This window comes from Diadema antillarum, unplaced genomic scaffold, assembly GCF_040938485.1.
Source record: "Diadema antillarum isolate AM-2024a unplaced genomic scaffold, OU_Dant_1.0 seq00000292_RagTag, whole genome shotgun sequence".
Lineage (NCBI taxonomy): Eukaryota > Metazoa > Echinodermata > Echinoidea > Diadematoida > Diadematidae > Diadema > Diadema antillarum.
Genome location: NW_027271318.1, coordinates 856,553 through 878,783, shown reverse-complemented (window position 1 = coordinate 878,783; position 22,231 = coordinate 856,553). Strand labels below are relative to the sequence as shown.

The following is a 22,231-nucleotide window of genomic DNA, read 5'->3' as shown; positions in this document are numbered from 1 at the left end:
TTCTTTGTAGTGGGACTAGAAATATTGGTGAGAAGTCAGGTCTGGTCAAAAAGAAGATCCACATAGACCTCACATTGTGCATGAAGAGTACGAGATGGGATGGAAACACTATGCACAACCCCCCCCCCCAAAAAAAAAAAACAAAACAAAAAAAAAAACACACACATTATTCTAAGCACAATGCAATGCTTTATTCCTTGTGCAAACATTATACATACAAATAATAACTGATCTTGCCCTTCATTATACCACTCATCTTTCTCTATTCCATTCTCTCTCTCTCTCTCTCCATCTGATTCTGATTTTCCTCACCTGACAACAAACTAAAAAAGTAGGGTACACAATATGCAGCTTTTGAAGCACGACATGCATTCTAAGCACATCATGCACAGTACGCTAAATTCCTACTTCATGAAATTCATTCATAAATGATTTTCAGATGATATGAAACATAAGAACCTATGTCTACATCATATCACCATTGTGTATTGGTCAGGCCAAAAAAAAAAAAAGGTTGTATTGGCGTAACATGAGATTTTCAAATAGGGTCGGTCGGGTGGATTTTTTTTTTTTTTTTTTTTTTTTTTTTTGCTACCTGCATTTTACATGTAAAACTCGTGCTCAGTAAACAGTTACAACTGCTGCACCGTATGTGCTGTGTTCATCTATTCTACAAATCATTTATGAGGCCGATATTACTCGAATTATACCCCTTCACAGAATTTAAAGATGTTGAAATCCCTATCCTGAATGTTTTCACTTCATATTTTACTATTTTGACTTAGATAAGATAGATGCAAATTGACCCATATGTACGATCTTTTCATCGCACACGGCAATCTCTATTACAGTCCCACATATACAGATTCGTGTAAGTTCTCCACACAAGAAACCTATGGCAAAACTGTGCACAATACATTGCAGTCTGAATGCTAAGTATACACTGTATAAATCTTGATAGAGTACGCGTCGGTGTTGGAAACAGATGACGTACTGATCAAGCGAGGCTATGCGAGGCCCTAGCGAGATCTCTCCGGAGCTCCCTCGTACATCTGATATCCCCAGAGCCGTTTCCACTTCTGGGTTTTTTGCGATCGCAATCGCAGTCAACAAGATACTTGATATCGATATAAAAAAAAAAATAATAAAAAAACATAGGGTCGGCGGAATTTTTAGGGTCAGGCGGGTTACGCCAATACAACAATTTCTTTTTTTTTGGCCTCAGTAATCTGGGAAAAGAAACCCCAGAAAGCATGTTGTGCATAGCCTCACAGAGAAAAATAACATGATTTGTGCCTCTATGCATTATTGGCAACATGAATGCTCTGCAAAAATGGCTTAATGTTGTAATAGGAAAATTTGATCATTGAAGCTTTACTTGCAAGTTTGCCATATATTGAGCAACTGTTAGACCACATAAATACACAACAAGGACATGACGCTGAGAAAACCACAAATACAACCTGATAAAGTCTGATAACAAAATCAATTCATGAAGAAAGAAAAAAAAAAGAGTAGAAAGGTTGGTGCATTCATATGCCATTTAAAGCATAGGATTGCTATTTCTGTTTTCATGAACATAATCCATACATAATTGTGTGACTAGTATGTGAAGAATAATACTTAGAAAAAAGGCTAAAGTACCATCAAGAATGTGTAAAATATTATTGATTTGTGAGCCTGAGAAAAACAAGGCAATCGCCGAATTGTGTCTCGCCCATTCGCGTACAAGGAATTAATATTTTTTATAACTCCCACAAGTTAATTGACCTGCTTATGACCTTTGACCTTGTGGTGACCTTCAACACCCTAAGGGACATTCACCATCCAAGTTTGGTCACATACGGACATAGGGATCAAAAGTTATGAGCCACAATCAAAACGTGCCCTAAAAAATAACATTGGGCCCTAAAAGTTTGTTGACCCGTCTGTGACCTTTGACCTTGTGACGACCTTCACCTCCCCAAGGGACATCTTCCATCGAAGTTTGGTCACAAACGGACAAAGGGATCAAAAGTTATGAGCCATAAACGAAATGTGCCCTAAAAACTTAACATTGGGCCCTAAAAGTTCGTTGACCCCTGTCTGTAACCTTTGACCTTGTGGTTACCTTCAACTTCCCAAGAGACATCTACCATCACCCAAGTTTGATTGCCATTGTAGCAACATGTGCTGAGTTACGTGTGATAAGAGAGTCTTGCAAGTAAACTTAAACGTATGACCTCAAATGACCTTTGACCTTATCATGTGACCTCTTACGGCACCATAACATGAAGGTACCCCTAGTGCATCCATCACCCAAGTTTGATTGCCATTGTAGCAACATGTGTCGAGTTACATGTGATAAGAGAGTCTTGCAAGTAAACTTTAACGTTTGACCTCAAATGACCTTTGACCTTATCCTGTGACCTCCAACGGCACCATAACATGAAGGTACCCCCAGTGCATCTATGACCCAAGTTAGGTTGTAATCCAAGCAACTTATGTGAAGTTATTTGTCAAAAGAGAGTCTTGCAGGTAAACTTTAACATAGAAAAGAGAGTCTTGCACATACTCTTTAATTTATGACCTCAAATGACCTTTGACATCATCACATGACCTCTGACAACACCATAACATGAAGATACCCCTAGTGCTTCTATCACCAAAGTGTGGCTGCCATTGCTGTAACAGATGCCAAGTTATGCATCATAAGAGAGTCTTGCAGGTAAACTTTAACATTTGTGACGGACGACGGACGGACGACGGACGGACGACGGACGGACGACGGACGGACGACGGACGACGGACGGACGCCATTTGGATCCCTTAGTCTCGCCTTCACCTCCGGTGGGCGAGACAAAAAACAACAAGAAGGTAATAGTTGCAATGGGCAAAGATGCTGAAAAAGGGGACATGTATCTTCCCTACAGACCGTGGGAAAGTCACCTGTGATGTGTCAAGGCAATTTCTTCATTTTGTAGTAGCATTAGACAAGAAATGACGGTGCCTTTGGAAAGTACTGACTGATGACCAAACCAACTTGTTTTAGGGGGTGGGGAGGTGCTATTTCCTTGCATGAAAGTATTAATAATTTTGCTATCATAATACATGGCTCTCAACCAGAGATGAGAATAGATGTCATCAAACCTGGAAAATTCTGTGAGGAAGCTATGTGTAATTGTCAGTGTGCAGACATCCCTGTAATAAGATCCAGGAGCACACTTTTTAGTTCAGAATCAAAAGGGGGTTACTATCAAATTCATGAAACAGCTATGAACCAAGTACACTTTTGCTCCCACACTCACCATATCCATATCACTGTACAGTACATTGAAAATCCTTGCATAGGGATGTACATTTACAAATATATACACCTACATGCTGGAAACAAGACTACAATGTACAATGCATGTCTTTTTCTGACTGTGATATAATCTACAGAAGATGTGAAAATGTTTCATAATTCTTTTATCTTCTACTTGCTTTCCCATTTATTGTCTGGCATGGCAAGTTCATGCATAATGAAATGGGTCTGTCTTTATTACGTAAAAACAAATCTGCCTAGCCATTTGAGCTTAAAGTAATTTATAATATATGTCTTTCAAAAGATTACATTTACTTCTGAACAAGCCATGATTATTGCACAATAGCTTCAGCACTGATAAATTGATACACCATCAAATCGGATACAAAAGCAGGATATTAGTACTGCATTGTGTTATTATACCATATGGCTAGAAAAACATACCTTACACTGTGAAAGCTACTAATAACAAGGAATATAACTACCCTTTATACAACATGAGATGTACAACTAAATATATGTTACTTCACTTAATGAAGAACAAATTGGTGAGATAATTCACATATTATATTGAAAATGTTTATACCTAAAATATGTTATTATCAAAAATGCACATTTTCATATTTTGAATGAGAAAAACACATTATTGATATCATAAAATGATACCTATTTGACATCGTCATGACTGCTATGTTCAACATACTCATTTATACTGACAGGAAGCATTTGCAAAGAAGAGGCTTTGCATTCTAAGAAAATAGAGTTATTTAGAATGCAAAACTTTCTAAAAAATGCACAGGTATTCTTATACTAAATAAACAAAGGCAGCCATTTTTTCTCTTTTCTCTCATCTATTCATCTACAAGGCCAGAACTACAGTGCCACACTATAGGTCTGGCCTTGTAGATGAGTTGTGGGATACCATATTAACCTTTCCAAAATATTAAGCAATGGTGTCTGATGTGACCAATGATAGAAAAAAATGTGTAAAATAGTAGGAATAGGGATAATAATGAAAGAATGATTGTAAGAAAAATTATCACGGTAATATCATCTCAATGTAAGTATATCATCATTGTGATAAAACATGAAAATTATTATGATAGTCATCATTGTAGAAATTATAATTATAAGAATGAGTGAGTACTATTTCCACACTCAGTGCTCTAGATTTGCAGATTTAGCTGGATGACAGTGGCAACAGTGGGTCCTATGAGGCCTCAGCAACAGTCATTAGGGATCAATCAGGGGTAATCAATGTACCAATTTGTGAGCCAAGCTTGGGGCACAGACCACTAGATGGGGAGTGAGAAACAGAAATCACTACCACACACAAGCATGAGAACATGAGAAAGCCGTAAGTGGTGGTGGTAGTGTCTGTGTCTGTGTGTGTGTGTGTGTGAGCAAGTCTGCGAGCATTCACTTTTGTATTACATGTGTGTGTGTGTGTGTGTGTGTGTGTGTGTGTGCTAGCACTTGCGGATTTCTTCACGCATGAATACTCCCAGGAATACACACCTGCTAGTCATGGGGGAATCAATGTACCAATTTGTGAGCCAAGCTTGGGGCACAAAATTGGGAGTGAGAAAGAGAAATCACTACCGCAGACTAGCAAGTGAATGTGAACACAAAAAACTGAAGTTGTGGTGGTGTCTGTCTGTGTGTGAGCAAGGAGGTTCGAGAGATGGAGTTACAACTGACTATAATTATTCAATCAGCTGTCAGTTTTCTATGGATGGACAAAAGAATTCCACAGGTGCATTTGTGCCTTTGATGTTCGATGCTTGAAGCCGCCATCTTTCTGAGCAAACTGAAGATTAATTTTTAACGCTAACATAATATTGGGTATATGCTGCTCGTTTATATATCAAATGCAATGAAATTTCACCTAATGATAAAGCATATAAAACAAAAGTCAATTCCGTTCGAAAATATGTGCAAAAGTGTAAATCTGAGCTGTATTTTGTCAAAGTGTTTGAAATTTTACCCTCATGGAAAGCTGGTTTTATCACTTTTCTCCTTATTTCCGCCAAATGAAACTAATGTGGTATCATCTTCAAGTATAGTTTTTTATGAATTAATATGTCAGATTAGCGTACAAACACGTACAGTCGAGTAATTTTGATATCTATTTCAGCAATATTTGAGCAATTTCTATTCGCGCACCCCCGTGCCTTTACCATTGTCTACTGCCCATCGTTTGTAAGTAGGGACAGCGAAAAGTAATTACCTTCACAAAGACATATCTTCCTTGGAAAGTGGCTGGTGATTATGCAATGAGACACGAGTCAATTGTCTTCGCATCTGAGCGGCAGATCCAGTTTGACACATACTTCAAATATTTTTGAGTGGCGGCTTCGAGCATGGGATCAAAGTGAATAAGACTGTTGTGACTCCATTTCTCGAACCTCCTTGGTGTGAGCAAGTCTGCAAGCATTCACTTGTGTGTGTGTGCATGTGTGTGTGTGTGTGTGTGCTAGTATATGTGGTTTTCTTCAAGAATGAATGCTCCCAGGAAAACACACCTGGTAGTCATGGCAATCAATCAGGGGGGATCAAAGTAAAAAAATTTGTGAGCCAAACTTGGGGCACAAAATTGGGAATGAGAAACAGAAATCATTACCACAGACTAGCAAGTAAGCATGAGACAGCATTTTAAAGTGGTGTGTGTGTGCATGCATGTTTGTATGTGTGTTTGTGTGTGTGTGTTTGTGTGTGCATGTGTGTGCATGCCTGTGTTTGTCTTATTAACATTTTTGGATTTCTTCATGCATGAACACTCCCAGGAATACACACCTGCTGGTCATGGGGATCAATCAGGGGGAATCAATGTACACTGTACCAATTGGTGACCAAGTAGGAGGTACAAGATGGTGGAGAAGAGAACATAAATTTCCTACGGCCCAGTACAGTGTAGCAAGTGAACATGAGAAAGTCTGATGTGTCAGTATATGTGTGCGTGTGCACATGTATTTATTTGTTTAAGTGTTCGTTTGTGTGTGTACTTCCGTTTGTAGAATTTTTCACACGTGAATGCTTCCAGGAATACACACCTGCTAGCCATGGAGACCAATCAGGGGTAATCAATGTACCGATTTGTGAGCCAAGCTGGGGGTACATGCGCAATGGGGGAGAATAGAAATGTCTGTGGCCTAAATGAACATGAGAAAGTCTTAAATGTTAGCCTGTGTTCCTATGTATGTTTATGCACTTGCAAAATCCTCCACAAATAAATCCTTCCTGGAAGCCACACCTGATAATCATGGACACAAACCTTAATGGATGCCATTGATGGTTTAATGGGTGCCCTTGATGACTTAATGGGCGAAATAGACCTCAGGATACACATTAAGGATTCTAAAAAAAGAAAAAAAAACTGAGATGGGTCTTTATTTGAATGGGTAAAGGAAGATGCAGAGTTTGAATGTATAAGTGTCTTGAAAATGTTTACTTGTATCTGTCGTTATTCGAGTTCAAAGAGAAAGAGCTCTGCAATAGATGGTAATGACAGAAACCATTATCATCACCACCATCATAACAATACAGTCATCTTGTTATCATCGTCATTTGGTAATTTTTCTCCAGTTTTCAAATAAAAAAAAAGAAGAAGAAGAAGAAAAAGAAAATCCAAGCTGGCAACAGGAAACAGAAATGACCTTTTACAGGCCCACTGAACAACAAGCAACTGTTCGAATCTAGTAGATATGGCTGCTGGTTACATCACACAACTGCAACCTTCATTAACCCCTCTGCATCTCCCACATTAGGAAACAGATGGAATGAGAGAGAGAGAAGAAAAATCACACAAAAGGTCGGTTCTCTGCAAGAGTAATTTCATACCTATCACCAAACATCTGCCCTAAAGGTCAGTGAAGCACTTCCATATTATCTAAAATACCAGCCGAACTGGTTGCATGAACAAGAAAAGTGCACATTCATAAGCTACATTTTATTTCAAAGTAGAGTACAATATTTGATGCAAGCGAGCTCCATTTATGATGAATTTCTGGTGGATGAATAATACAAGGACTGAAAAGAGCCCAAATTTGTTTCTATTTGAGTGGATATTCACATAGTTTCTGCCAATTTGATGGATGTCATATGTAAATATGTTTGCCCTTTTCTTTCAAATTAACGTTTTGTTTGAATGCCAAATGTTAAAGGTTTTCTTTTACGTCTCTATGTTTGTCTGTCTGTCTGTTTATTTGTGTTAACCAGACTTGAAAGAGCATTGTCACATTGTTTGCTACACAGTGTCATCACAAGGAGTTATCATCAGAAGAAAAAATGATTTAAATATAGATGACTTTCCACAATGACATACTGTAATGTAAAACTGAAGTGACAGTGATCTGAAATTTCATACCAAGGGTAATGTCTAGGACCCATGATCTATGAATCCGCTTTCTCCTGGGAACCTCCTCAATAATTAGAATCTGACTCCCAGGGTGAATTCAGGACACGATCAAGCCATTTTGAGGTTTGGCTGTTTTCTTCAAACATGTGCATTTTATTGTCAGGCTCATGTATCAGCCTATATTCCTGATACTGAGAAAAAGAAAAAAATGTTGTAAGGTATGAGTTTTCTTCAATTTGTCTCCATGGGAGACAAATTGAACAAAACTCAGATGAAGATAAATGAAAGAAAACTCATACCCCATATCTTTACCCCTGTGCTATTCTAATAATCTCTTGCTTTCAAGAAAAATGTTATTGTTCCTTTAGATGCGATAGCACACCATACATTCCTTGAGTGATGTCCACCTCTTAACCCGTTGAGGACGAGTCCCGAGTATACTTGGGCAGGTGTCTATGGGAAATGCGTGTTGTAGCAAAATCAAACAATCCTCAACGGGTTAAAGGGGATGGCTAGTAACTGATCAGTGGGAATGAGTGGAAATGCTGGGGGATTATTGTTCCAATTCTTGTGGGATTCATTTAAGAGTACATTATATGTCTATTGTTGTGTGAACATTATTTGCTTCAGAACGGTCTCATATTCAAGTAATGTGCAGTTTAATGCCCCATCACTGTACAGGCATGCTAGCCTGGAAACATTAAACTGCACATTACTTGAATATGAGACCATTCTGAAGCAAATAACTTTCACACATCAATAGATATATAATGTACTCTTACATGAATCCCACAAGAATTGGAACAATCATCCCCAAGCATTCCCATTGATTCTCACTGATCAGTTACTAGCCATCCCCTTTAACTCTTCATGTGCCATAGTGGAAACCCCCTTTGTGCCACATTATTCTGCGACACTAACGGTTTCATGCCTTGAGGAAGCATTCTGTTTTTCAAGTCTATGTAACTTCTTTAGATTTCTGTTGAGCTGGGGCAAATAATGAATAAAGTTGTAGAGAAAATGTAAAGCTTTGCTTTGATGTATTATTGTATGACAAATCTATCATTGTTTTTCTTTCAAAATGACCAGTAGTCACATAACTGCAAAGGCTTGACTTTTGCACACAAAACAATGACAGAAACTTAGAAATTACTCTCAAATCCAGTAGAGAACACCTGTTGATAGTCAATCACTACATGAGATGCAAGCTATATGTGAGAGGAATGGAAGCTTGAGAAACGTTTTCATTGTACTGCCGCAGGTGGCGGTTTATCGATCGGATTAGGCGGATTAGTGCGTTTGAGCAGAATATGCGAAGTTGGCACGCCGTCGATTGAGTCGAATGTGCAAACGTGGCACATAAAGAGTTAAGGGAATTCTAAACCTTTTTCTATCAAGTTTCTAAAAAACTTCATAGACTTCATGTGAGGCCCAAAGATTTCTCTGGTTAAATTTAAATTGATAAAACTACATGTAGAACTATGACTATGAAATATTTATGTTTCCTACATCCACAGGTAAACAAATCAAAGTTTCCATTGAAATACATACTACCATGTATGTATACCATATGTAAAAAAAAAAATACAACAGGACCCTCCGCAATGATAAATTTTAAAATAATGAATCAATCCAAATACAATTTCAGGGTATGAAACTATAACTTATTGCTCACATCTTACAGAAAACCCCATTCGATTTGCTTCAGTGGTCAGGGAGAAATGAGGATCATTGTAATCCCTTCCCTCCCAGTTCTGTCCATTGTGTTCACACATTATGCAGTTCCAAGAGCATCCAAGTGCTAAACTTGGAAGAATCAGACCCATGACGTGCACTACAATTATCCACATTTCTCTGTGACCACTTAACCAAATTGAATGGGGTTTTCTGCAGAATATAGCTAAGATGTTATATTTTAAGACCCTGCAGTAGCATTTAGACAGTTTAATCATATTGGAAGTTATCAATGTGAAAATCTGATTGTATTTGTTTTTTTTGTTTTTTTTTTTGGGGGGGGGGGGGGAGGGGGAACATACTGTATAATCTGTTTCACCAGCAGTTGGAATCTGTGTCTACTGTTCACAACCCACAAATGAGATGAACCTGTCACTAATTGCCACAGTCTCAAGATATACATGTGATTATACTTCTACAACTGATATGAGTGGGTGATAAGGATGTGTGTTGCATCAGAAACTCTATATTTTGCATCCCTTGCAGCAGTATAATAAAGATCAAGAATTTAATCTATCCATTCTGAGAGTGCCCTCCCATATTCAGAACTCTAAGTGTACTCTCCATGGGTTTTGATGATCAAGTTGCTAGTGAGAAACAACTTCACAATTATAGGTAATCAACAAATGCCTTGAAAATGAACCCCACTAGTTGTTGAAGATGGTATACTATCAGGCTCAGCACATGCTCGACAAACTCTATCCTAATTGTTAGCACACTCATACCATTTGCAATAATCTCACTGAATGTGAATAAGGGAAGGAATCATATTCATATCTAATATTTCATTATACTTACATAAAACTTGGATCCTACTCTTTGTACTTTGAAGTCTTTGTAAATATCTTTTTTTTTCCATCTAGCATTTTAAAAAGTTACTAAATGGAATTGATTAGTACAAACTGTTATTGACACACCAACGTATTGTGTGATTTAAAAAAAAACAAGATACATTGAATAGCACAAGCCATAGAAAAAAATCTTCAATTTTCATTATAACTTTAGAACATCTAAACATCTAACTCATAACCCTTTGATTGTAATCTTTTTAAAATGGTCTATACAATGTCAGTTGAAAACCAGAAGGTTACTGATGCTGTAGTGAGCCGATGGGCTAAAGCCCTTTTATTTTAAAGTTTATGACAGCAATAGGGCTTGTACAAAATAAAATATTTTTGTCTTTTGAATTTGTTTCATATGAAGACCAGAATATTGTGACTATATTTTATCAAAACAAAACAATGATGAGGCTTCCCTACTTGATTAGAGGTGTTGCTTTCCTGGCATAGATAGCTAAATGTTCAAACTTAGATACCAATCCCTAATTTTAACAAGAAGCAATAATGAGGCTATCCAAATCATTGCAAGATAACATGCAATCTACCATTACCTCAGCTTGATTATCATGCACAGAACCGAAATGGATCACTAGACCAGTGTACTACAGTGTCAGATATCTGACGGCTGCTCCAAAACATATGGCTGACACAAATTTGGCATTGTTAATATAGCTGAAGTCATATTTCTGTGGTCTCATTAAAATGATTACTGAACACCTGACTGAAAATGGGCATGACACTATCATCTGCTGTTCTGTACTGGAAGGATTAATGAGAACTTTCAGGATGACATGGGAAACAATTTTCAGGGTCATATTTCTTCTTTTTCTTTGCTAATACTTACAGAGTCTTTTATCTAAAGAATAGCACATTCTCTCCTCCCATTCATTTCTATCCTTTTAAATAGGTCTCATGACTTTGCATCATACACATAATTTCCTTTCTTAGCCCTCTTTACCACTTCATACTTTCTATATAATATCTTTTCTCCATCTGTTGTCTATGTCCTTAAATGTCTTTACTGTGTGCCTGGAATCCTTTAAGCTGAAGCCTTGTAGAGGGCCAAGGATATGACACATGTAAACACAAGAACACAGCCTAAAAGGCATATCAGATGATGGCCATAACTTTCTAGAGCCCCCCCCCCCCCCCCCCGCCTTTATCATGAATTTAATAGCTCGTTCTGACCCCAGAGAAGTAAAGCAAGATCATCATCATTTCGTCAGGAGAATATCAAGATGAAGATGATTTCAGGGCCCCTCATCTTTCCCGCCAAGGTGAATCTACTCCAGTGCCGTGATTGAGTTAGCGATAAGTCTGTAATATCCTGTCGTGCCTTACGAGGAGGCGGTGGAGGAAGAGGGATTTCTCATCTAAAGGATGAGCACGACTCTGTCTCCCGCATCCAATTTCTCCCACAGAGATAATCCCAAGGGACTTGGGATAAGGCTCACATCTCAAAAGCTCATCCTCCAAGTGTACAGAGGCTTTTGAGAGCACGTTTACCCACATGCCACCGTGAAGATACTCTACGATAATAAGCCATATGGCAATATGTGCACTCTTATGAAAGCTCTTATCTGACTGCATGCATTTGATAAAGTTACAGGCAAGATGCATTTCTACATGGGAAGAAGAGAGGGGAAACCCGAGTAGAATCAAGATGTACATGGGCGCGGCATGCTCCATAATAGGTGGAAAACAAGAGAAGAGAATCCTGCTGGAGATTGCTGTTTCTCTTATCACATTCATGTTATCTTCCCTGCATTGGTAACACTTCAGCCTAGGACATTCACTGATATCGAGGCATTTGCTTTCGGGCCACTGCTAGCATGTTTGAATTATGCAACAGCCATACATGCAATTGCTATATGGCTGAGATTTGTGCAAATTTACAGCCATTGCATTTCTGCAAATCGAGGGCATTCCGCTCCTCTCTCCACTCCTGAAAACTACACATGCCTCAACATCTCAAACTTTGCTTCAAAGAAGATCTAAGATGTAGGCTGTACTCCACACCTTGTGCTGTGCACAGCGGCAGGGGCAGTTGAAATCAAAGAAATCTTCTCAGAAAACTTTTTCTGGGACAAAGCCAGGAATACTTGTAGGAGAAGAATCTAAATGAGAGAAATAAAAATTCTGCATTCTACATTATAAACAATGTCATATCCTGAGGGAAGACATTTTTAACTGCAAGAATTACAGCACAAAGTTTATATGGAAAACATTTGCCCAGCTGCAGAAAATTATCTTTACATGACCAATCTCTAAATCATAATTGAAGAAAAATACAAAAATTCAAAATACAAGGAAATCCAACAATAATGTTAACACAACCCCTAAAGGCATTTAAATTACAATTCTTTATATTTCTCTCAACCTGTTGAAGATGGACTGATTTTCCTTCGAGTTGCATTTCCCATCTACCCCTGCCCAAGAATACTTGAGGCCAGTCTTCAACATGTTAACTGTTAACTGCATTTTCAGCAGCAATGATGCCAAACTTATGAAATTTCACATAAATCTAACATCATGATCATGTCAATCATTGCCAACATGCTCTATAATTAACAAAGTGTTGTTTCACACAGTATTAAGTGCCCCTACTTCTCTTTTACAGACCCCCTGAAGCGGCCCACAAAATTGCCAATATGGCTCTTGAGTTCAAAATTAGCTACCAAAATATCCTTATCTTCACCTTGATAGGCTATTCTCTCTCTAAAAAAAAATAAATAAATAAAATGCCCTTTACCATAAGGCCCCTGGTCATTAGGAAGTGTTATTTGTCATTGTAACGACAAACATAAACAACCCTATGGACAAGAATTGGAGCTGTCAGTACACCGTCATAAGAACTGACGTCATTGCAACTCAATGTATCGTAAGACGTTGTGCTTAAAAAAAAAAATCAACACACATATTCTCTGGTTGAGATACTTATCTTGACACAGTGTATTTATAGACCAGTCCTCATCCTGTTGAATGGTAAATTGAACACCAGGGGGCATGTCAACTCGAAATGGGTACATTTTCTTCTTTAGGATACGCTAAATGGAAACACGGATATTGTTTTTGAGTGTTCATTCCGTGCTTTACTACCACATCCTGTTATTAAGGGATGCAAACATGTTCTTGTTGTTGTTGTTATACATATGTATTCACTTCTGGCAGAGTTTTCAAGTCACATCTAAACCATACAAATAGTATTTTTGAATAAAAGATTTCATGTTAAAAGGAGGTAGGCATCACTCCCATCATTTTCTTTTAAGAAGTAATTCTGTTATCATTGTCAATATTTTATGAACATCATCATTATTATCAGGTATATCACCATAACTACTCTTCCAATGTATGTGGTAACATCAAAGAGGTACTAGGCGAGCTTGCCTAGTACCTCCTTGGTAACACTGCATCACACACCAACGTGACTGTTCATCACTCTAATCCCTTCTGCATGAAGTATTTCCATACCTGCACACACCATGGAAAACAAAATGTAATACTGTAGTCTTGAGCTAAGGCTGTTTACTTATTTTACCTATTCTAACTTGAATATGTTTCATGTGATGAGTACACTCTCTGAAAAATTCATCATAATAACCTACTATAAGTACATTGTATTTGGAAAGCTGCTGCATATATTCATGGTTTCTTGGCTTTTGATCAGAGGAATAGATTAACTTGGAGTGATCAGACAGCTTTTGGGTAAGTAAGTCAGTTCACCAACATATTCAAATTCATGGGTATATTTCCCAAAAGGATCAACCTCATCACCAGCTTTTCCATCCATCCATCCATACATAGTCAGAGTATTTCGATACTTGCAGTGTAGTTTGCATGTATTGGTTGTTGCTACAAGTATGCAAGATAGGCAACAGAAATTCCTCTTAGTTACAAAAAGGGTGTGCATCAGGTCTGGTGAGCAAACTGGTTTATTCAATTCAGCCTCAAAGGCCCCTCACAGTGTGCAAGTACAGTGCAGAGGGAAAAAAGTTTAGCTAGCCAGACTAGCATTGCCCCACCCCATTTTTTTTCCCTCTTCCCTTCTGTGCTGTCAGGTGTGTGCTGCTTATTACTGCACCTGCCCAGCAGAGAGGTGAAAACTCCTCTCTATCTCTTCCGTCTCCTCTTATTGCACACAAGATTGAGCCATCATTTCATTATGCACTGGGCAATCAAATATTCCGACAAAGTCGTTCAAGAGAGAGAGAGAGAGAGAGAGGGAACACAGATAATCAATAGGACGATTACCAGAATATTAGAGGATAATTTTTCCTCAGATTACCCGACATGAAATTATTCTGTTCGTTTGCTTGCATGAATTAGTTTTTGCTCTGTCAGGCAAGCCTAGAAAGAGCTTTTTCACCTGTCAGGAACAACCTTGGATATCAAACTTTGCATGAGATTTGAATAAGTTAATATGTTAGCGAACCAGTTTATTCACTGTGTACAGAACATACATATTCCTGTTTCAACAGAAGTCATACCAAGTATAATTGATTCTATGTCTAATTTGCATTTGCACTGTATGTTCATTTATATATCTTGTCCTGGGCAATACAGTGCTGTAACAGAGACTCCAACTCTCCCGTTTTCGACGGGAGATCTCCCGCCGAAAACCCATTTTTGCAAAATCTCCCGTTCTCCCGCTTGTGATTTAATTTCTCCCACCCTGGCTCTGTGTCTCCCGTTCGAAAGGATTTCTTACTTATTGCTATTGTATGTTGAAAAAATAAGCCTTAGATAGCACCAGAGAGCATCTAGAACCCTAGGAACTTGGCACTTCGCACACATCAACTTGGAGTCTCCCGTTTGCTAGGGGTTTCAGGCAGGAGAATCTCAAGATCAGAAGGTGCTTTGGGTTGGAGTCTCTGCTGTAATAATATTGATATCTCTCTTGTGTTGTCACGTCTTTCAATGTTATCCTTGGCTATTTGATATACTTCAATAAAGTGATGATGTACACACACCCTTGAGATTCGCATGTACAAAATTTCTCTCCGGAGGCAGATTTGAGACGAGTGTCCTCAGTGTGAACGCACCTTGACAGCAGTGCATGGCTGGGAAGTGAGAGAGCTCGAAAAGTATGATCTTAGAAGGCACTGATTGAAAGCAAAAGCACACACTTGCAACCGCTCTAATGCCTTTATCAACTCATATGCTGACTTCATGAATAAAGCTGCACCCCTTGAAAATTCTTCCTATCGTCCACAGCTTTGCAATCTCTTCGGAAGATGTGGAGGGACGGGGAGGGAATACAGGATACCGGCTGATGGATGGTTGTAATCTCTCGACTGTGATGCGGACACCACTTTGGCAAAACAAGGAGATAGGGAAAGAGGGGTAATGAAGTCTGCACACTCAGTTATGTATGGAAAGAGAATCCTTTCGATTCACCTGGACCATGCCCATGCTATCACGTAAGAACCAAAAGAAGGCCAGTGTTCTGTATAAAATGAATAACATTGTAGGCTTTTGCTCTCAAATTTATACCGTTTGAGTGAAAACTAGGTTGTGGCATTCTTTGTGACTGCCACTAAACTACCCTTTGAATGAATTAAAAGTCTGTATGTTATTTTTGTTTTAAAATGTTCATGCCGGTAGACACAATGTGAAGGCATGGATTGTGGAATGACAAGAAACAAGTTTCAATTCTGTTGAACAGGATTAGAACTGTATTTCACTCATCTGTACATTTACGACTCCATTATAATTTGATTCATGTCCCTAAATATCTAGTTAAATTAATCTTTGTCCGTCCATCAAGCTATTCACCTTTTTCATCTGAGCTATCTATCAAGCTCCCTATCTATCTATTACCTCTTTTCCTCATCAGGCCATCCATCTATAATTACTTCTGGTCTTCAGACTACCTTTATCTTGCTCTTAAATGTCAGAGTAACCTGAATTTCTAAAGGTCCCTTCATCCTCTCTCCCTTGAAAGATTATGATATCCCAAGTTCCATGAAATATCACATATCGAGCACCCCAGCTGGCATGATGCTCGCAAACCCCCGCAAAAATGGGTCTTGTGCGCCAGTTGATTTGAACTCAAACTTTCTGTGCCATGGTGGAGATGAATAATGGAAGGAGGTTGCACCTAGATGTTAAGCTGCTCATCATCCCATGCAAATGAGCGTTTCCATGGGAACGGACACCAGATGCAGATGGATGCTCCTCCTGAAATGGGGTCGACAGAGTGTGCCTTTCTCCTACACCAGCTCAATCAAGATCTCTTAGAAAGACTTCTCTTCTGTTCTTAAAGGCACCAGCAACCTGTACAGTTTGCAACCCTCTTTCCAAAGCCCTTTAAATTTCCAGCAATTTCATATGTTCTTGTCTACAGATATGCATTGAATGCCAATGGCAATTCATGAAAATTTCATGCCACGAAAAGGGCCGTTGGCTCAAATTCACAAAAATTTCATGACACAAATATTCTAGTGTTACAGTATTTGCCTTCACAACACCTCACACTGATTCTTGAATTTAGTACGGAAATGGCAACCACCTTTTTTTGTGAAAGGCGAATGGGTGGCACAGAAAAATCAGTTATATGCAAAAAAAATGATCAGCTGCAGTTGTTGACAGTAAAATGAGTGACTACGCACTTATAACTTTTTCAGTGCACGTGGCAAAGGTATGTTCATTGTGATGTCAGATGTGTGCAATGGTGCAAATACTACTAGTATGGCCCGAATTCATGAAGGTGGTACAGTTGAAACCATGGTTTAAACCATGGTTTCAATTGTACCACCTTTGTGAATTCGGGCCTACGAGTTTATAATGAGCTTATCAAACATGGTAGTCAACGTAAATAGGTGACATCAGCTGTGCGCTATTCACTTTTGCTCAAACAAAATTTCACGGCTCAACAGCGACAGCATGCAATGGTACCTTTAATTGAGTGATGAGCAATCAACCAATCATATAGCTAGAATCCTTTTCAGTGTTGTATAATATACTAGTAGGATTTTAAGACTGCATTGTGACCTACCCTATCCTCTCTTGTTCTGAGACTTCCAGCTTCTCAGCTTTCTCGATGACCTTGAGGATGGTGTCCTGCTCATCGCGGTTCAGGCCCTCGCTCTTCTGGAACTTCTTGGAAGAGTTGGTGTGAAACGACCAGCCTGTCCCAAGTCTGACAGAAGATGAATTAAATGAAGGTGATATTCAATGACAAATAGATATGGGCCATGATGCAAGAATAGGGCCCTTGTGGCATAAAATACTGAAAATGAGTTTTCATTACCACATTGTAGAATGAACTCTGGCATAGTTTTTTATGCAAACCGTTTTCTGAAATTCAACTCCTAAATGCTCCAATTATGACATTTATAAAACCATGTTTTCTCCAAATCCTGCCACTTTTCGATGCGTCAAGGCATGAGTGTGCAGCTACCTAGCTGATCTTTTTTTGCAAGTATTGTTTGTCAAACATCTATGTCGTTCTCTGGCGTTTGTGCGTGACAGCACTAAGGGCCCTTTTCTCACATTACGGCCCATATACAAAGCATAACAAAACACTTAGTATGCTGTACATCCAATAAAATATTCTATCCAACAAATAATTCATACCAATATAAAAAAAAAATCATCATAAGGAGATGTACTGTAGATTGAAAATTTTTCAGAGGCATGACATTTTCTGATCGGGAATGCGAACATTGTACTAATTGAATGCATTCATCACATAGGCATATGCACGTGCAAATACAATATTGTAGTAGACCAAGCATCTGTGTGTAACTGCTGCCTGACCATGTTGCATGTATGCACGTCCGTCTCATACTTAGTAGGCCTACTCATATAACCAGAGGGGATACTATGGTGGGTTTGTTGAATTCACGACCCCCACCCCAAGAAAAAAAAATATACAGCATCTACTGTATTTGATCAAAGGAGTCAGTCATCCAATCACCTTCCTCTTTCTCCCACCCTAGCAAACTGCCCCCCCCCAATAAAAAGAGTAGAAGATTCATGGTAGTCGATATGTTTATCTTAAAAGTTTTCCAAGAAAACATCATTCAGATTAACTGGTGTGTATACAATTCACATATCCATATTTCCATATTTTACCACCACATGAATGCCTGCAAACACACACAACGTAAAAATTTAGTTTTTGATTTTTTTTTTTCGTTGTTATTGATCAGTAATTTTTTTTTTTGCACTCAAATGGGTAGGATGAATTTTGTGTGTGTTTAATTCCACGGAATCAAAATATGAAATAGTATTACAGACAACGAAAAAAATATTCACATGCTTTTAATTTCACACTAGTTTCATGTCACGTGAAATGCGTGAAAATTTCCACATCATCAAAATTTCCACTTTTACAGTAACAGCACAATGTATATTACAGAAATACATCTATGGCTTACAAAAAGTCATCCATGGGGTACTCACTTTGCCCTAAGTGCAAGTTGTCTGTCGTTGGGGCAGGTCCACCGGTCCACCGAATTGCCCCCTCCAAACTCACCCATCATGAAGAGGAACTAAATTATGTCACGCTGAGAAGGCCGGGATCTCTGGACGGAATCGTTTAGCTTGCTCAAATAGTGCAAGGACCAACGGCAGCAAAGGACCAAGGGCCAGTGAGGGTGGGGTACCCGGGCCCTGGAGTCAAGGTGATACAGTGAGGGGTGTTCCTTTGTTGGGGCCCCACTCAGTCCTCAGAAAGGGCACTCCTTCAAACATCTGCAGAAATGCAAGGAAAACAATGTCATACACACAATTCATCAGATACTAATGAGAACAACAACAAAAAGTAGCTCATGAAAAAAAATTCATCGGAAACTTACTGATGAAAACCTCCTCAAGAAGCCTGCTCCTTTGCTAATAAATCTCAGGAGAAATTATGAAATCATATCAAACCTGAAGAGTAGTGAGGCAAAACAATATCTACATGATAACAGGATGTGAGAATATTATATGTCACTAGTCATCCCTCGGCAAGCAAAACTGGGTTCATACAGCCCCCCTGGGAATAAGCGAAGCATGGCTGTTCATGGGTTTCTGCACTTTAGATGCAAAGAGCCAAGACAGGGCCACTGGATGCTGTATTTTACATTGAAAAAATGCATCTTGTGCGATCAAATAACCCATTAGAGCCTTGCTGTCTGAAGCAAATATATGTATACAGTCCCTCAAAAAAAAGATGCTCAAAGGCATCAACTTTAAAGCTGGTGGTGGGGTCTTTCTATCATTGTTGTATCTAATTTGCTAGTTTATCTATTTCTAGTCTTTTGAAAGCCTTACTTATCATGGGGAAAATTAATTCCTCCACTGATAACATTGTATCTTAGATTTTGACTCTACTGAAGTAAAAGTCTGTGAGAATAAATCATGAGGAATAACCTGAAATAGCAGATTCAACCTTCCTGTGAGAATTTCTTCAAAACAGAAGAAGATAATTTTGCTTCCAAGAAAAAAATATGAAAACTACCAGTCCACTATCTGATGTCACTATGGTTACGATGTGTGTATGAGCCAAAGTGCTTTGCAATGGTATGAATGTGTGTAAGCAGCTGTAAGTGTGTGTGCACACTGGGTATTAAAAAGGGAGCAGAAGACAAGGGTTGGTATGTGTTCAAGCAACATGAATCACATAGTGTAGGGTGTGATTAGGTGTCTGCATCTAGATTTCACTAAAATGTGACCAATCACTGCACACCTCTGCACAAATATGAGAAGGGTATTTTATCTCAATCATTACAAATGTAGTTTTGCTGAAACACACTGTACTGCAACTAAACACACTCCACTTGTAAATTATATGTTTGCCTGCAGACAGATAAAAAGGATACATGCCTTGGTTGGTAGGAAACCAGCATGTTCTCTGTACATCAGGTGAGCACAGTTGCGCGCACACACACACATACACACACAGACATATTATATACACACAGGTAATTTGCCAGGGGCAGGACTGTCAATATTTGCTATCTTCTTCGACTTTCCGAATACAAGCAGCAAACTCTGTGGAAAATGAACATGTGGCAGTTTTCCCCTCCTCAAGCAGGGGTCACTGCACTTTGGAACAAATTGTCATGTGAACAAATCAAAAGTCATGTGATACCCCCTGGCTAGAAAAATGATAATCACGAATCATAAATTCCTCTCTAGTACAATGACCATCTGTTCTGTTCAATAGCACTAGCTAACATGATACTACAAAGAGTGTAACCAGCTTTAATGAATTAATATATCATGATACATATGATAACATCTGCTGTAATATGCGTGCATAGGTAAACATGAACAGCTGATATACAACTCAATTCTCAATATTTCATGGGAACAAAATCAATGTTTCATAAGATTCTCACTTTGTGGAATCCTCATTTCTCTGTATAGCCAATAATGCAACATAATTTATGCACTGCTTATTGTTATCTGATTTAAGAAATACTGGTACTGAAAACACAGAAAAATAGAAATGTTATAATTCCTGTTTATCATACAAGGATGTGTATGAAATACAAAACAAATCATCAAAGATTTTGATAACATATTCTATAAGATCCATATGTTGCCTGACTGACTGACTGAAACAGTGTTTTGCAAATATGCCTTCTGGAACGAATTGTCTTATTTTCACCTTCATTTTTTAATTCTGATTTAATATTTCCTTTTGCGCAAGCCATAATACTGATGTTAGGTCTACTACTCGTATCTTTAAGGAAAGTCTCAGGCAAGCTTTCTCATTGGAAAAAAAAATGGTATAAATATATGCATTACATTGGATCATGATAGTGTATTTGTAGTCTATTGTATCTTAATGGGATATTACTGTTGTTGTTGCTTTTGTCAGTACTGTTATGATTTTACGTAATGTATGCCGCCATCAGCATGAAATGAATTCTACGGAATGTGAACACTATCTACCTATTTTGTCCCACTGTGCACTGCAGAGCAGGAGGCTTGTCGATAAAGTTTGATTGCATTCCCTGTGCCCGACTATATACCCGCCATGGAGAGTAGATCAAATGCGTACATGTATCAAACATGATTACTGTAGTATGCCTCTGGCAAAAAGGAAAAAAAGAGAGATTGAGGGACATGAATAATGTGGTCTCTTGTCACTTTCAGTCGCCTCCTACCAAGAACAGATTCATTGGTACAATCAGCAGGGCGGGCCTGTGATGCGTTACCGTGAATATATTGGATAACCAACATTCACATCTTATATCAAAATCAAGATGGGTTCCAAAGAATTATCAGGGAGATACTTGAATATTTCATGCACTTGAATGTGTAGTGAAATTTCTTAAATCAGGGAAAATTTTCTGTTTGTTGTTGTTGTAGTAAAAACAATCATGCAGAAATAATTGCAGTTTTTAGGAAGTCTCCTGAGCCTCTATCTCCATGACTACCATTACAAAAAACATGAACTCCACATATGAAATATCAGCCATTCGCAAGCACCAGCAGTAAGCAGACTGCAAGTTTTTGTTTGTTTGGTTTTTTTGGATGCATCGGTTGCAGAAGTTGGCCGGCAAATTCTATCAATCTACAACAAATCTTGTCTGCTTACGGATAGACAGGCTATGTCCAATTAAAGTCGATGAAACGAGATGTGCAGAACTCGCAGACGTCATAGCTACCTGTGGTCTGGCTACAACTTTATCTGCATAACATGCATTCCATGTTCTGGGAATGCTTCAGCTGTAATATGTGATCCAGACTGCCGCTACTAAGTATCGGGGGTTGATTTATGGGATCTCATCTGGCAATGGCTCCACGTGTATCATCCGCCACCGACAGATCTAATTCCATTATCTCAATTTACGGACACCGCACTCAGGCCCAATCCATTACCAACAGCGCTGATTTCCGGTGTTCACCCATATACACTGGGGGCTTTAATTTGTCCATCTTAATGCCTGCTTTAACATTTTTACAGTATTTTCTCTTGAGTGTTATGGCAAAGGAGATAATGGTTTTCATCCTATCCAGAAGATTGACACATATCCACGGACTGATTTTTCCCCCTTGCAAATTTGATATGCA

The 22,231-nt window shown here is 38.6% G+C and overlaps 1 protein-coding gene across 1 annotated transcript in view; it reads right to left on the bottom strand.

Moving 5' to 3' along the window:
• The window catches only part of LOC139730116 (rabphilin-3A-like), a 66,393-nt gene extending 47,645 nt beyond the window's left edge, over positions 1-18,748 (bottom strand). Inside the window, exons 1-2 of the mRNA XM_071641019.1 lie at positions 18,626-18,748; positions 17,214-17,357 (exon numbers count right to left, since the gene is read on the bottom strand). Of these exons, the coding sequence (XP_071497120.1) occupies positions 17,214-17,357; positions 18,626-18,705 (224 nt within the window). The 5' untranslated portion in view covers positions 18,706-18,748. The remainder of the gene's footprint in view (positions 1-17,213; positions 17,358-18,625) is intronic.
• Positions 18,749-22,231: the final 3,483 nt, after the last annotated feature.